This window comes from Phycomyces blakesleeanus, assembly GCF_001638985.1.
Source record: "Phycomyces blakesleeanus NRRL 1555(-) unplaced genomic scaffold PHYBLscaffold_7, whole genome shotgun sequence".
Taxonomy (NCBI): Eukaryota; Fungi; Mucoromycota; class Mucoromycetes; order Mucorales; family Phycomycetaceae; genus Phycomyces; species Phycomyces blakesleeanus.
In genome coordinates, this window is record NW_017265140.1 from 1,771,849 (window position 1) to 1,788,303 (window position 16,455).

A 16,455-nucleotide genomic window follows, 5' to 3' on the forward strand; every position below is an offset into this window, starting at 1 on the left:
ACATACACAATAACCGTGTTTTACCTTTTTGTTCTTGTCCATTAATCAACATGGCAAAGACTTGTAATACTATCAGCAACCACAATAATAATAAAAGAAAAAACATTAAGAATAAATATAACAATAGAATAAAAAAAACAAATTGCTTACCAGGGTGTGAACTCAAATACATCAACCAGAATAAAAGTAAATAAAGTGGAAAAGAAACAGGAAAAAAAGAAATAAGAAAAAAATAAAGAAAAAGAAGAAAAAAAAGTAGGCTTTCAAACAGAAGGCAGTTTAGATGAGAATTGACTCTAGTAAAATACAATAGTAATAAAATGAATAGTCCAAAATTATATTATAACACTAAGTTCTATGTTGAATATTAAAGAAGTTGTTCAAAGTTATAAAGGATTTTATAGAAAATAATATATAATCCCTTCCTTTTCTCAGCTATTTCATAAATCTACTTTATATTAACTTATTTTATATGTATATCTTTGATTAAACAAAAATAAATATATTTCAACCCATACATTTATTTTATTTCAATAATTTATTAATGTATAAAACTTTAATAAAAATACAATAACGAAAAAATGCCTTCCAATAGCAGCAGAAAAACAGACCATAAAGGAAAAGAACAAGCATCTGCAAGTATATCTACCTCTGCAAACCGTGTTTTGGCTGGCCGTGTTGGACCTCAAGAAATTGCCCCCAGTTTCTCATCCGCAACTATCCAAGATCAGCAATATGCGGAAATTGTTGAAATGTTTAACAAAGTAAACAACAGTATCAATGGTGTCAAGGATGACATTGCTGCTGTCAATAGCAACACGACAGCCTTTAAAAACAGAATGGGTGTTGTTATTGACACGTCTGGAAAGACACATACGGAATTTGCAGACTTTGCAACTGCCTATGCCAACGATCAGACTTGTATGGCTAGTCTAGGACTATCTCTGATGCCATCCTATGTCCCCCAGACCTCCCTCAGTGATGCCGAGGTTTCTGTCATTATCTCGGTAATTAATATTAATATATGTTAGTATCAACAGCTTATTAAACAACTTGTATTTAGGAAATCTTCGCAGAAAAGTTGTGGGACTAGAAGTTTGAGTCTGATGACCCTGCTCTTGTTGCTGAGAACAAGAGTAAGAAGAAGTGGAACTTGAACAAGAAGATTAACCACTGCAATAATGTAGCTGTTATCAACTACTTGAAGAGCTACATTAGTGTCCAGACTCGTCTAGCTGGTACTCACCCATGGGTGATAAGTGATAAAATAAAGAACATATACAAGCACAGTCATTATACTTTTCACGAGTCTCCTGAGCAAAATGCCAAGAAAAACAGCAAGGGGAGAGCAAACAGTCGTACTCTTCAGGTTTGTATATACTATATAAAAAATTAATTGGTATATTACTATTTTCTCAAGCTACAATCTATATAACCAGATGTCTATCTGACGCAAGTCGACATACATGGACAACTGGGTAGCCATTGATGCTGCAATGAGATATAAGACTGGAAAACCTGTTGAGAAGGCCTATCTCAAACTCTTTCAGAACGATGCCATGTCTGATGGTGAGTTGGATATTGAGATTGTGGACAATATTCTACGACGGTGTTTGCATGTAGCTCACCCCACTTGGAGAAGTGAAGAGGTAAATAATATTTAGAATAAATAAATTTTATAAGAAGAAAAATAAAGAACTAATAAAAATAAATACAGTTCAACAGATTGCTGACAACGGTTGACGACATTGATCATACCCATCACGTGTCAAATGCAGGTGTGGGAACAAAGCCAAGAATGAACAGATATCCAGTAACATTGTTGCCTTGCTCTGTTCCTGCCACCCTGTCCTAGTCATTGCCTCGTTGGGCAATCAACGATAAATAAACATTTTCTTTACTACGTTCTGCTGTAGAGCCAAATAGTAATAATTGAAATTGAATTGATTAAAGGAAATAATAATAATAGAGAATAAATATATAAGTAAGTATGTGTATGAGAATTAATAGTAAATTTTTTTTGGTAAAGGTATTGCGTGTTTTTTGTTGATGTTTTTTGTAGTTTTGTAATCTACTATTGCAACTGTTAGGAGAATCGGATGTACTGGCAGGATGCTTTGAAAATCTTGCTTGTAGAATTCATCCTGTAACAACTCAACTCCTTCTAATTCTCTTGTTTTGTCTGAAGTGGATTTGAACCATTCGACAAATGCAAATACATGCTGACTACTATGGGAATTTCTGTATGTTAGAGAAGAAACAGCTGACCTAAAATTGTGAACAAAAAGGTACTGAATCTCTCCAACATACGCATGTTCCGACCCAGTTCGTTCAGTGAAATATGCTTGTATGTATGATCTGTGGCCATTTGTGCCAATGCACCCTTTGTAGCTTTGCCCAGGAAGATCAATGGACTTCACCATTTCGATCTAGTCATTGACGAAAGGTGAGTCATCAATTACATCTTTGCAACCTGAGATCTGTGAATTCTTGTACGCAGCTTGATAGTATCCTACAAAACAATCATATTCATGTTTTGGCATAAATGATAATGGTCTTGTTTTCAATGGCAAGGTGGATAGTGGCAGGGGCTCGTTTCCACAAATTGTGATTGAAAGGTTCTGTGAAGCTTCAAGTTATTTGGAAATTGAGAAAGAGTGAGAGAGGTTAGTCTTGGTGTTGGTATTGGTGTTGGTGTTGGTGTTGGTGTTAGTGTTGGTGTTATTGTTGTTGTTGTAATTGGTGAACTTATCAAAAATTTCAAAACACGCAAGTGTATGCATAGGTTTCAGAAATTGACAAACAAAATCTCCCTTCCATGACTCTTCAATGAACTGTCTCATAAATGTTGTTTCGAGCCCATTTCTTCGATTGGTCTTGATATTTTTCAGAACACTATTATATCTTTCAAAGCTAAAAAGCCAATAGCCATAGACGGGCCCGAAGGCAATCATTGTTTGGTGTAAGTGCAGATGCAGATGCAGATGCATGTTGGGAGAGAGAAGGTCCAGATCGTGCAATGTCTCACACCCTTTACAGAATTCTTTTAAGTATTTTTGGCCTTTCTCAATATCTTTTTCAGAAACACTAGGCTTGGTGAAGTATCTGCATGCGTTAATAAACTCTATTTAGTTTTTAAACTCTGGCAATAGCAATACATCCCTCAGAATCACAGAAGAGTATACAAGGCAACAAAACTTCCACTCATCAGCCTTCATATAGGGAAATCTCTTGGCAATTTTTGTCCCAAGTGACATGTAATTGGGTGACAGCACTACCTTGTCAGTAGCCTTTTGCATAACAACGGGTTTTTTATTGTTGATTAGTCAATCTGTAACCAATCTCTCCAGCATTCTTTTGGAAGTACCTAAGAAAAGATTGTGTATGGGATTGATGATCACGCAGTGAATAATGTCAAAGTACCAAAGATTATAAAGTTCGGACCAGTGAATGTCATGTGCAACTTCAAGACGCTGTCTATCAGTTGGTTTGATTGCATTTCTCCAGATCTCTGCATTCTTATAATTGTCATTCTTAGTGCGAAAGAGCCACTTTGAGAAATTGAATCCAGAATAATCAATGGAACTAGTTTCAGCCAACCTCAAAAATGGACACATACACATGTGGCATGCATTTGTACTTGTATGAGATGTGAACCCACATACTTTCCTTGTGCCAGATATATCACATACAACTATGAGAAGGGCTGCTCAGATAGAAGTGCCATTTGAACATTGGTGAGTCTTAATTTTAATACCTTTGTACAGTTCCATCAACTCATCGACAAGCAGTTTCAGATAGTTATTTATGTCAGAAGTGCTCGCTTCTTTAGGCCCTGGCATTAACCCAACAAGAATCACACTCTCCTTTTTGAACCGCTCCCTGGGTGAAAGATTATTGATTGCAAGATATATGGCATCACAGAAGTAGATAACACTATCGAATGGCTGAAACCAGTCAATGTTCAGCATGAGCATGAGTGATTGCTCAGTATCAACAAAATGTATACCATTTACGTCTACTATCTCATTCCACATCGCACCATCGTACACGTCAAACAAAGTGCTATCTATTTTTAGGCCGCTGTTCCATGAGTTGATTTTGTTTTCAAAATCCGGATGTTGAAAAAACATCTTTAGGGCTTTTTTGATGGAGTGAAATACATATGTCTTTTTGGGTGCTTTTGATCTGATACCAGACTTAAACAAGCTGTTGCCACACAAGGGGGTTTTACCAAAATTGGGTGATGTACAACACAAAGGGGCGGCTTCATTATCATATATGACATGACATAGCATTCACTACATGCAACATACTTCTTGACACCACTTGTCAACACTTCAAATCCGGCCAAATGTTTGAGGCCAGCAACACTCACGGGAAGATGGAATGGGTCAAACAAAAACTGCAGGATCTTGTTGATTATGGCAATCAGGATTACAGCTCCTTCATCTACGACGTATAGCAAGACAAAAAGAGTAACCAAAATAACAACGAATTGGTGAATCAAATTCAATTCCAAGATTGATTCCAATAAAGAATCTTTAATTTAATTTTTTTTAAAGAACATTGATTAACTCTCTATTTTTTAGGATATGATATTATCTAAAGCTGCATACCTACCTTTGTCATTGTCTATCTCAACATCGGATTTATCTTCATATTCTTTGTTTTCTTTATAAGTGTCACTTGTATACTGAACATTATTTTCAGGGACAAACATGCAATCCGTTTCAGAGAAAGGTTGGTTTCTTGTCCATATATCTAAAATATTATTTGTGTTATTTAGGTTCACAAAAGTGGAATGTCAGTCCCAAATAAATCAATGTAATAAAATAAGTTTTCTTACTTCTAAGCTCAGAATTCATTTCAACATCTTCCTGTTCAAATTCAAAACTATCTTCCTCTTGATTTACAGGCTCAGAAACAGTACTACTAATTATATTGCATATGTCTTCTTGGGCTACACATTTATTATTATTAGTAGTATTATTATTATTATTATTATTATTATTATTATTATTATTATTATTATTATTATTATTATTATTATTATTATTATTATTATTATTATTATTATATAAAATAATAAAAAAGGAAATGGTATAAAATAAAAAAAATAAAATATAGTAAAGTAAAGCAAATGTATTAACTGTACGCATTTGAACATGTGTAATATCATGATTATCTTTTTTTTAATGACATTTAAATGTTTTAACAGATATACAATTGAATCCTAGTGTCTTGCTTTTACAGATAGAACATCGACACTCTTTTCTAACAGTGGATTTGTGAATAGGAGCCATTTTAAAATGAAAAGAAAGGTTTACAATAGTATTTAATAGTAAAAAAAGAGACCAAACAAAACACACTTTTATTTTATTTGAGTTTGATATTGCATTCTAATGCTACACAGCTGTCAGTAGCCAATAGAGTAGCTTAAAATACTATTCAAATACTTTACTCACAAAAGTGAGCTGAACTACAATTTTATCTATTCTGTCTATCAGAACTTAGATATACTTTACATATGCGAAATTGATCTGTTTTTGCAGTGTAAGTAGATCACAGCCAATCTGATATATATAAGTGGATCACAGTCAATCTGATATATATATAAGCTGATGATAGTCGATCTAGTATATATATAAGCTGTTGACCGCCAATTGAGTATATATATAAGCTGATGACAGAGGATATACACTATATATAAAAATATGATATCCAATCTGATATATATATAAGTGGATCACAGCCAATCTGATATATATATAAGCTGATGATAGCTGATCTGGTATATATATAAATTGTTGACCGCCAATCAGCTATATATATATAAACTATTAACAGTTTATCTCATATGTATATAAGCTGATATTAGCCAATCTAGTATATATATAAGCTGATGATAGTCAATCTGGTATATATATAAGCCGTTGACTGCTAATCTGGTATATATATATATAAGTTATTAACAGCCAATCTTATATGTATATAAGCTATTGACAGTCTATCTCATACATATATAAGTAGATCACAGCCAATCTAATATATATATAAGCTGATGATAGTCAATCTGGTATATATATAAGCTGTTGACCACCAATTGGGTATATATATAAGCTGTTGTCCGCCAATTGCATATATATATAAGCTAATGACAGGTGATTTGTACTATATATAAACATATGATATCCAGTCGGATATATATATAAGTGGATCACAGCCAATCTGATATATATATAAGTAGATAACAGTCAATCTCATATATATATAAACTGAATACTACCAATCTAGTATATATATAAATAAATAATATCTGATCTGATATATATGTAAATCAATAACAGTCAATCTGTATTATATATATATATTTATCACATCCAATTTACTACTTATATAAGTTAATAAAATCTAATATATAATCAATATTAGCCAATAACATTTGATTTATTACTAATATTAGCCTATAACATCTTATCTATCTCTGATATTAGTCAATACTATTGGATCTATCACATTATATATATTCACACTTGTCAATATCCAAGTCATATCCAATCATCTCATCAAATATAAGTTACATACTCTAATCATATTTAATCTTTAATTTTATATATATTCACAACTCTTTTATAATCTTTATATATATATATATAGTATATAAATACATTAAAATTATAATAAATATTAATAAGTTGACTTGTTCATATATTTTTTTATTGATTTATATAATAATATTTTGATTTTTATAAGAAAATTAGTAAAAAAATATGAAAATTAATTTTTATTAATTCTGTACTTGCTGTTTACATATTTTGATACTTTTATATTATACTACTAAATTTTCTTTATATAGCAAAAAAAAATAAAAAATTATTACTTAGTAAGAATTTGAACTTTCATTAGAAGAGATATATTTAATTATTGTCTGAACAGCTTTTTGATAGTTTAAAGTTAAATGTTTTTCCATGCCAAGCTTTTACATAGTTGCTATTTATATAACCTATCTTCCCACACTAAAAATGTCAAGACTTCTCACACTAGGTGCATTCAGACTAACCAAAAAAGGAAATTTTTTGCGAAAAAAGCTATTTTTTGTTATTTTTTCCCACAAATTCAATGGTATTGTTTACGTAGATCATTTATGCGAGATTATGCATGATTATGCACGTTATATAACAAGTATAGCCAAAAGTTACCAATTTTTTTCAGCAATGCAATTGTATAGTTTACATTATGCGAATATGCGTAATGATGTATGTTACACAAACTTTATTTTTTATATTTTTATATATGTTTAAATTCTCTTATATGTGCCTATATATAATTATGCAATATTATGCAAGATTGTGTAAGCTGATAACAACTAATTGACACTATATATAAACTAATTATAGCTGATCTCATATATATATAAGCTATTGATAGTTGATCTAGGATAAATATAAGCTGTTGACCGCCGATCTGGCATATATATAAGTTGTTGATCGCCAATCTGGCATATATATAAGTTGTTGATTGCCAATCTGGCATATATATAAGCTGTTAATTGCCGATCTGGCATATATATAAGCTGTTGACTACCAATCTGGTATATATATAAGCTGTTGACCACTGATCTGGCATATATATAAGTTGTTGATCGCTGATCTGGCATATATATAAGTTGTTGATTGCCGATCTGGCATATATATAAGCTGTTGACTACCGATCTGGCATATATATAAGTTGTTAATTGCCGATCTGGCATATATATAAGCTGTTGACTACCGATCTGGCATATATATAAGTTGTTAATTGCCGATCTGGCATATATATAAGCTGTTGACTACCGATCTGGCATATATACACTGGAAAAAAGTAGAAAAATACTGACGTGTATATATGGGCAAACGGTACTGGAATAACATGATATATCATAGTTGATATTTTTTTCCACTAGGTTTTAAGGTCATCTAGCACTGTATGTGCGAGACTTACAAACACTACAGTATATGTAGATGGGGGGTTCCGCAAGTAAGGTTTGGTAGCACTTTTGATATACTCGTTATGCTTAATAAATAAATAAAAATATTTAAAACTACGGATTTATCTCGGTATTCTTGACACAGAACAGGAAAGGTCAAAGACGGATTACATCATGTATATTGCTCCAATGGTTTATCTGTACTACACCTCACCTTTACTGACCACCTTTACTGACCACCTATACTGACAGTTCTTTAAAACCTCCAATCATCAACAGCATAAAAACACGTCTTTAAAATTATGGACCAGTAATATGTTCTTTATTTATTTGGTTTCCCGTTCTTGTTAGGTTGGTAATGGTTTACGCTTTTATTTTTATTGGAAAGAATAGAATGTTTCTAGGTTTCAAATCTAATAAAGCTATTCTATATCCTCAGCTACTTCTTGCTCGGCAAGCTTGTTATATTTGGGATGAAAAATTTTCTACAAAAAACAAATACCTGAAGAAAATGAGGTGCTCGTTACCTTTTTTTAGGGGTAAGAGCAGTACTCTTTGAGAATAGATAAAACATTAGTGATGGGAGTGCGTGCGTGTTTTATACTGCAAATTTTATGGACTAATTAATACTTACATTGGAAGTACCCAGTACAAATGGACAAAGAAATAAAACATTTACAGTAAAGCACGGGATTATGATTTCTTTGACTATAAAACGATAGGAAAGAATTAATTTTTGTGAATTGCGTGATAGAATAATTGATTTACATACCAAAGGCAAAGGATTTCTTTGCAGACCAAGATATTATCTGTAAAGTGGTAATATCGTCTCTAGTAGAGAATATACATTAATATACAGTATAAATAATATTATTGTATTTATAGAAGTAAATAAAAGGCTTACCATGGCAATGACGGTAGCATGGGATGGAAGTTCTTGAGGAATGGCACGTTCGTAAGAGGGATGTTCATCTATAATAGAAATTATATTCAGTTAGATAAATATTAAAAAGAAATAGATTAAAATAAAATAGAATATTACCATGTCAATATCCGTGTTTGATTGTAGAGAGTATTTTTGGCGATGTGGCCTATATTAAAGAAAGAAAAAAGTCAGAATGATTGTATGGAATGATGGCATAAAGTATATTTACTAACCCTGGCTAATCCGGATGACTGTTGTGAAGATGGCGCATCAGAATGAGACAAAGAGTGAGTTTCTATGACATTAAAATATATTGTTATTTTTTAGTTATACATAAAGAAGTATATATTTCTTTTAAAACAAAGAAAGTGCCTTACCATAAAACCTTGCGAGTGTAAAGAGTGAAGAGAGAGAAACAGATAGAATACCTATGACAGACAAAAAAATTAATTCTTTTGTTCTTTGTAAAGAAGTATTTTGAACCAAAAACAATCTTACCAGAAAAATTTGCAAATATAACAAGAATTGAAAAGAGAGAGAAAAGAGGGAAATAACAAAAAACGAATAAAAAAAGTAAAAAAAAAAATCTTAAAAAAAAAAGAAAAAAGTGTGTTTAAAACAAAAGACTAAAATGATTTCATCAAGTCCCAAAGCAATATGAAAACCGATTTACATCCCAGTCATTACAAGAAGTATTAATAGAGATTCGTATATCAAATATATTTTGAATATATATAATAATCATACCTTTCATATAATACACTTTCCCTTGCTCTTACTCTCTTGCTACTTACTACACTTATACTCCCAAATCAATACACTTGTTCTAACAATTCAAGTATGTAAACTTGATACGATTTATTTTTAATTAAATTTACATAAATTTAATTGTAGAATGACAGCAATAATAATAATATAATCTGAAACTAATCATTATAACCTTTCATTTTATTATATTCTGTAGACAATGACTAACACAAGACGTGAACGCGCAATTGCCCTTCGTCCTGTTGAGATTACCAATCAGCAGCTTATGGAAATACTTTCTACTGTGAGAGCTGATATGTCTACCGTAAAAGGACAGATCGGCAATGTTGAGCAAACTCTGACCAACATGAATGGCAGAATTGGCGTTCTTGCCACCACCAGCACCAACACCATCAGTGCCATAGATAGTTTGGCCAGAACTCCCCTTGCTGCTCCTGTGAGAGCCGAACTCACTGTTGCTGCACCTGTTGTCATCTCCAACCATGAGCCTACCCGTGAAGAATCTAATGCAGTTTATGTGAGTAACATATTATAAAATATTTTATCAATTCATTTTCTCATGATTTATTTATCAGGCTCATATTCACAACCTTATGTGGAAACCCAAGCTTAGCTTGAGAACGCCAGAAAATATCCTGGCCAACAACCTCAAGCCCAGATGGGATACAAATGTTGCTTTCAACAAATCTCCCAACAGGGAGATAGCCGAGAGACTTCTTTCTAATCTTGAGCGCAGGTTTGGTTCCTCTAGTATGAGACGGAGTGACCTCCGAAAGAGGTTGCACACCAACTTCACTAGTAGAACCCGTCGTGAGAGAATGTCTGATGATGAGATAGCGGAAACAAACGCTCTTACACGAAGAGCAGCCCGTGCAGATGATGTGAGTATTATGCTAATATATATAGTTTATAGTTGAAAATTAAAAATAAAAATAACAAATTAACAAAACTTATTACTAGAATGAGTGTCGCCGTGTACTGGCCTACAAAGACAATAAGGAGGCAATTGATCTTGTAATGCTCAGAGACTGTGCCAACACTCTCCAAAAAGCAGTAATGTCAGATGGAGAGTCTGCCGATGAAATGGACGAGGATGGCATAAAATATGTCATTCATATTGTACAACCAGGCTGGAGAAGCGATGAGGTAGATTAATTTGGAGTAATACGTTTGTATTGGTGTATTATTATATTGAGTGAATTATTAACGAATGTATTTCAGTGCAACCGTTTCATTGCACTTGTTGACACTTATGCTGTCCAGGCCATGGGGTCAAGTGCTAATCAAAGGATCCGTAGGATCACTACTAGTGTGTCCAACTCAGCAGTCCCGGATAACATTAGCCCCAATTTTCCTCGGTGGGCTCTTAGAGACGGGCTCTAAATAAAAAAAAATGTTTCTCTCTTTTTATCTACGTATTACTTTTTACATACACAATACTATCAATATATATAGGGAATTTGTTCTGTTTTTTTTTGTATAAGAAAAGGAAATTCAAGTGGGGGTTTTTTTTTATTTTAAGCATAAAGCTTTTTTGGCAAAGCAATTACTAACATCTTACTAACATTTCTACTTGTAGTAATCCTGGCTGTAGCAATCTCTAAAAAGATGCGGTGCACAGGTACAATGCAATGGCGACTATCGGGGGAGAAGGTGGGGAGACAAAACTCAAGACCGTCATCCTCACGCGATCTATCAGAGGAAGTATTAAACCACTTGATATATGCGAATACATGTCGATGATCATGAACCATGCGAGTCAGGTGGAGATTGCTGTTAGAAGGGTGTGTAAAGGAGTGTGTGAAGAGATACTGTATTTGTCCAGCATAGGCTAGGGTATTTCTACCGTCACTACCAACAAACATTATGTGGACAAGAGAACCACAACTAGCTGAACCGTTTTTACCACGGTACTGTTGACCAAGTAAGTCAATGAACTTCAACTTTGTGATTTCATTGTCAACAAAGGAGTTTGTGAGCGTGGCATATTGGTAACTGACAAGGTCGGGAAGATCATAGGATGTTTTGTAGTGCTGAAGCAGATGGGCATAGTCGGTTTCATCCATCAGTGATGATTTTTTTAGCTGAAGAGGAAAAGTCGAAGGAGGGAGAGGTTCGTTACCCTTTGGAGGAAGATGTGGGTTGGACGATGCTAGTAAGAATGATTGCAATCGGAATGGACGGGAGGAGAGAGTAATGACTGTGGTGGTAGGTGTGAATTTCGGAGAAAGCTTTGAGAGAATGTTGAAAAAGGGGACGTGGCTAGAACTTTTCAGAACAGCATTGGCATAGTCACCCTTGAATGCGTTTTGAACAAAACTTCTCATATATGTTGCCTCAAAACTATCTTTTCCGTTTGTCTTTATATGCTTCAACAGGCCATTGTATCTCTCAAACCCAAAGAGCCAGTAACCGTACACGGGTCCAAAATCACGAATGGTCTCGCGAAGGTGGAGGTGCAGGTGCATGTTGCAGGTGAGGATGGTGGGAGTGTAGAGTTCGGTAGCCTTTTTGCAAAACATTTCCAGATAGTCGTGGGCGCTGTTCACTTCATCAAATGTGATGCTTGGCTTGATAAGATAGCGGCATGCACGGACGAAATTCATCCAGTTGTTGTACATTTCAAATGGTAGAACACCATGCAGCAGAACAGGAGAATACACCAGTACCCAGGATTTCCAGTCGTCGGCTTTCATGTAAGGAAAGCCTTTTCCAATCTTCGATGTCAGCTTTGTATAATCCCTCGGAAGAACCATTGTCTCTGCGATTTTTTCCATGGCAGCAAACTCTTCGGCTCCAATCGTTTTCTTATCGACCCACCGGTCCATCATTCTCTTGGGCGTCCCCAGGAATAAATTATGCATGGGATCAATGATCGTTCCACGTACTAGATCAAAGTATCCAAGGCGTTGCAACTGCGACCATCGAACACCATATTCGACCTCCAGCTGGTGCCTTTCTGAGGGTGTACTCGCACTCTTCCACTCCTCAGCATGCAACCTGTTCTCTACACCGCTACGAATATTCCAAAGCGAATAATCGAATCCACTGAAGTCCACCTGATTTGTGTTGGGCAATCTGGGGAACTGGGTTGTACACTTGTAGCACGCACATGTACTATTGTGGGCTGTAAATCCACTTGTTTTCCTGGCAGCAGGGATGTCACACGCAACCATCAGCAAGGCAGCACGGACATTAGCACCAGAAGGGCACTCGTAGGTCGGGACTCGCATTCCAACATACAACTGCTTCATCTCGTCTACCATGGGCTTGAGATAGTTATTTATCTCCTCGCATCTTGGCTCCTTGGGACCAGGCATCAAACCAACCAGAATTGTGTTCTCAGGCTTGAACCGTACCTCTCGAGGCAGATTATTTACAACCAAGTAAATTGCACCAGAAGAGTAACTAACTCCATCGAACGGCTGGAACCAGTCTATGTTGAGTGTCAACATCAATGAGCGAGGACAAGCAACAAACGAGACACCACTTGCATCCTTCAGCTCTTTCCACATTGCTCCATCGTATACGTCGCACATAGTATCGACAATCTTAAGCTCCGTGTTCCAGTGACGGATTTGCTCTTCAAAACCAGGACGAAGGAAAAGAACAGACAAAGCTTGCTTGAGGGACTGGTACAAGTATGCTCGCTTTGATACCAGTGCACCTGAAGTTGACTCTTTCATCAACTTACAACCACAAGGAGAGCGTGCACCAACATTTGTGAAAACACAATGGGGAGGTACGGACATGTTTTCTTCATAGATGCAATGGCAGTTTGGACATGACACAAATCGCTTGATGCCTTTGGTGATAGACGAAAAGCCAGTCATTTTATGTAGCCCAGCCAGACTTTCGGGAAGTTGGAAATCTTGTCCATAAATCTTCAAGAGCTCGTTGATGAACTCAATCAAGACAACAGAACCCTTATTGACCACGTAACGAGATGCAAACAGTACTGTAAAAGTAGCAATAAATCTGTGCACTGGATTCTCGGGCATACCAGAAGCAGCAAAAGGGTCTTTTTTTTAAAAAAAAAAAATTAACACACATTTTTTTTAGTTTTTTTTTATGTATTTAAAACTGACCCTCATTGTTAAACTCTTCAACATAAATCTCGGCAGTGTCTTCTTCGCCATTGTCATCACTGTCATTGTCATCGGTCGTGTCAGACTCATCACCATTGTAGTCATTACCAACAAAGACGTCATTGTCAAACGTTGAGACGGCATCCGAAATAGGTGAGTTGGCCTGACCGTCCATTGCTTCCACAGAATCGGATTGATACGTCGGGATTACTACAAATATGGAATATAATAGTTTATTATTAGTTTTTCTTCTGCGTTTCATATAAAAAATGTCTTACTTTCAGTATCTACTTCCATGCTTCTCTTTTCAGCTATGTTTTTTAAAATAATAAAAAATAAAAATAAAAGCGATTATTACTCGGTAGACAGATAACAGCACTGAATAAATTATACAACTCTTGAATATCTCAGTACCTTCAAATCTAGCTCTTTTATTATGACGCTGAGCAGTACGTCTCGATACTCGGGAAACTCCTTGATCATTATTATTGCATCTGGTGCAGTGGCAATCAGTGTTGTGCATTTGAATAGAAGGAAACATAGTATATGTATTTTGAATTATAAAATAAAAAAGGAAACAAGAGTGCTACAAATATTTCATTTGATACGGTTTTATAGTAAACCAAAACGTATTTTTTATTTTATTTTTATTTTATTTTTATTTAAGCCAATAGAATACATCAAAACTACACCCCCAACTTGATGAAAAAAAACTGCTGAGATGAAAAAAAATCCTGACATATCCACTATGATCCGACTACCTGGACAATATGTTAATTGTCCTTATTTTTCCAGTGATATAAGCTGTTGACTACCGATCTGGCATATATATAAGCTGTTGACTACCGATCTGGCATATATATAAGTTGTTGATTGCCGATCTGGCATATATATAAGCTGTTGACTACCGATCTGGCATATATATAAGTTGTTGATTGCCGATCTGGCATATATATAAGCTGTTGACTACCAATCTGGCATATATATAAGCTGTTGACCACCAATCTGGTATATATATAAATGGATGACAGCTAGTCTGCTATGTATATAATTAGATGACAGCTGGTCTAATATATATATAAGTAAATGACAGCTGATCTGCTATATATATAAGTAGATGATAGCCGGTCTGATATATATATAAGTGGATGACAGCCAATCTGATATATATATAAGCTAATTTTAGCTGATCTGCTATATATATATGTGGATGTCAGCTGATCTGCTATATATATAAGTGGATGACAGCCGGTCTGATATATATATAAGCTGATTATAGCTGATCTGCTATATATATATGTGGATGTCAGCTGATCTGCTATATATATAAGTGGATGACAGCCGGTCTGATATATATATAAGCTGATTATAGCTGATCTGCTATATATATATGTGGATGACAGCTGATCTGCTATATATATATGTGGATGACAGCTGATCTGCTATATATATATAAGCTGATTATAGCTGATCTGCCATATATATATGTGGATGACAGCTGATCTGCTATATATATAAGTGGATGACAGCCGGTCTGCTATATATATAAGTGGATGACAGCCGGTCTGCTATATATATAAGTAGATGACAGCTGATCTGCTATATATATATGTGGATAACAGCTGATCTGCTATATATATAAGTAGATGATAGCCGGTCTGATATATATATAAGTGGATGACAGCTGATCTGCTATATATATAAATGGATGACAGCTGATCTGTTATATATATAAGTGGATGACAGCCAATCTGATATATATATATAAGCTAATAATTATTAATCTGGTATATATATAAGTCAATAATCATCAATCTGGTATATATATAAGCCAATAATCATCAATCTGGTATATATATAAGCCAATAAGCATCAATCTGATATATATATAATCTAATTACAGTTAATCTCATATATATACAAGTAGATAACAATCAATTTTATATATATATAAGTGGATAACAGTCAATCTGGTATATATATAAGTTATTAACCACCAATCAGGTATATATATAAGCTGATGATAGTTGATCTGATATATATATAAGCTGTTGACCACCAATTGGGTATATATATAAGCTGATAACAGGTGATCTACACTATATATAAACATATGATACTCAATCTGATATATATATAAGCTGATGATAGCTGATCTGGTAAATATATAAATTTTTGACCGCCAATCAGCTATATATATATAAACTATTAACAGTTTATCTCATATGTATATAAGCTGATATTAGCCAATCTAGTATATATATAAGCTGATGATAGTCAATCTGGTATATATATATAAGTTATTAACAGCCAATCTTATATGTATATAAGCTATTGACAGTCTATCTCATACATATATAAGCTGATATTAGCCAATCTAGTATATATATAAGCTGTTGACTGCCAATCTGGCATATATATAAGCTGTTGACTGCTAATCTGGTATATATATATAAGTTATTAACAGTCAATCTTATATGTATATAAGCTATTGACAGTCTATCTCATACATATATAAGTAGATCACAGCCAATCTAATATATATATAAGCTGATGATAGTCAATCTGGTATATATATAAGCTGTTGACCACCAATCTAGTATATATATAAGCTGTTGTCCGCCAATTACATATATATATAAGCTAATGACAGGTGATTTGCACTATATATAAACATATGATATCCAGTCGGATATATATATAAG

General features: G+C 34.2%; 4 protein-coding genes across 4 annotated transcripts; 2 read left to right on the forward strand and 2 right to left on the reverse strand.

The window, feature by feature from the left end:
- Positions 1-581: 581 nt before the first annotated feature.
- On the forward strand, positions 582-1,855 carry PHYBLDRAFT_143979 (hypothetical protein; the record flags this gene model as incomplete). Its single annotated transcript, XM_018431120.1, has 4 exons — positions 582-1,007; positions 1,094-1,369; positions 1,458-1,649; positions 1,718-1,855. 4 exons carry the CDS (start codon positions 582-584, stop codon positions 1,853-1,855), a joined length of 1,032 nt encoding a protein of 343 aa, XP_018293771.1.
- A 148-nt stretch (positions 1,856-2,003) lies between these two features.
- Positions 2,004-2,543, reverse strand: PHYBLDRAFT_143980 (hypothetical protein; the record flags this gene model as incomplete). The annotated part of the gene is made up of 2 exons (XM_018431121.1): positions 2,004-2,429; positions 2,463-2,543. The coding sequence occupies 2 exons, from the start codon at positions 2,541-2,543 to the stop codon at positions 2,004-2,006; spliced, it is 507 nt and encodes a 168-aa protein (XP_018293772.1).
- Positions 2,544-9,861: 7,318 nt separating this feature from the next.
- PHYBLDRAFT_143982 (hypothetical protein) lies at positions 9,862-11,045 on the forward strand (the record flags this gene model as incomplete). Its single annotated transcript, XM_018431122.1, has 4 exons — positions 9,862-10,179; positions 10,238-10,543; positions 10,623-10,808; positions 10,884-11,045. 4 exons carry the CDS (start codon positions 9,862-9,864, stop codon positions 11,043-11,045), a joined length of 972 nt encoding a protein of 323 aa, XP_018293773.1.
- Positions 11,046-11,179: 134 nt separating this feature from the next.
- PHYBLDRAFT_166960 (hypothetical protein) lies at positions 11,180-14,291 on the reverse strand (the record flags this gene model as incomplete). Its single annotated transcript, XM_018435543.1, has 5 exons — positions 11,180-12,549; positions 13,357-13,683; positions 13,751-13,960; positions 14,029-14,061; positions 14,165-14,291. The coding sequence occupies 5 exons, from the start codon at positions 14,289-14,291 to the stop codon at positions 11,180-11,182; spliced, it is 2,067 nt and encodes a 688-aa protein (XP_018293774.1).
- Positions 14,292-16,455: the final 2,164 nt, after the last annotated feature.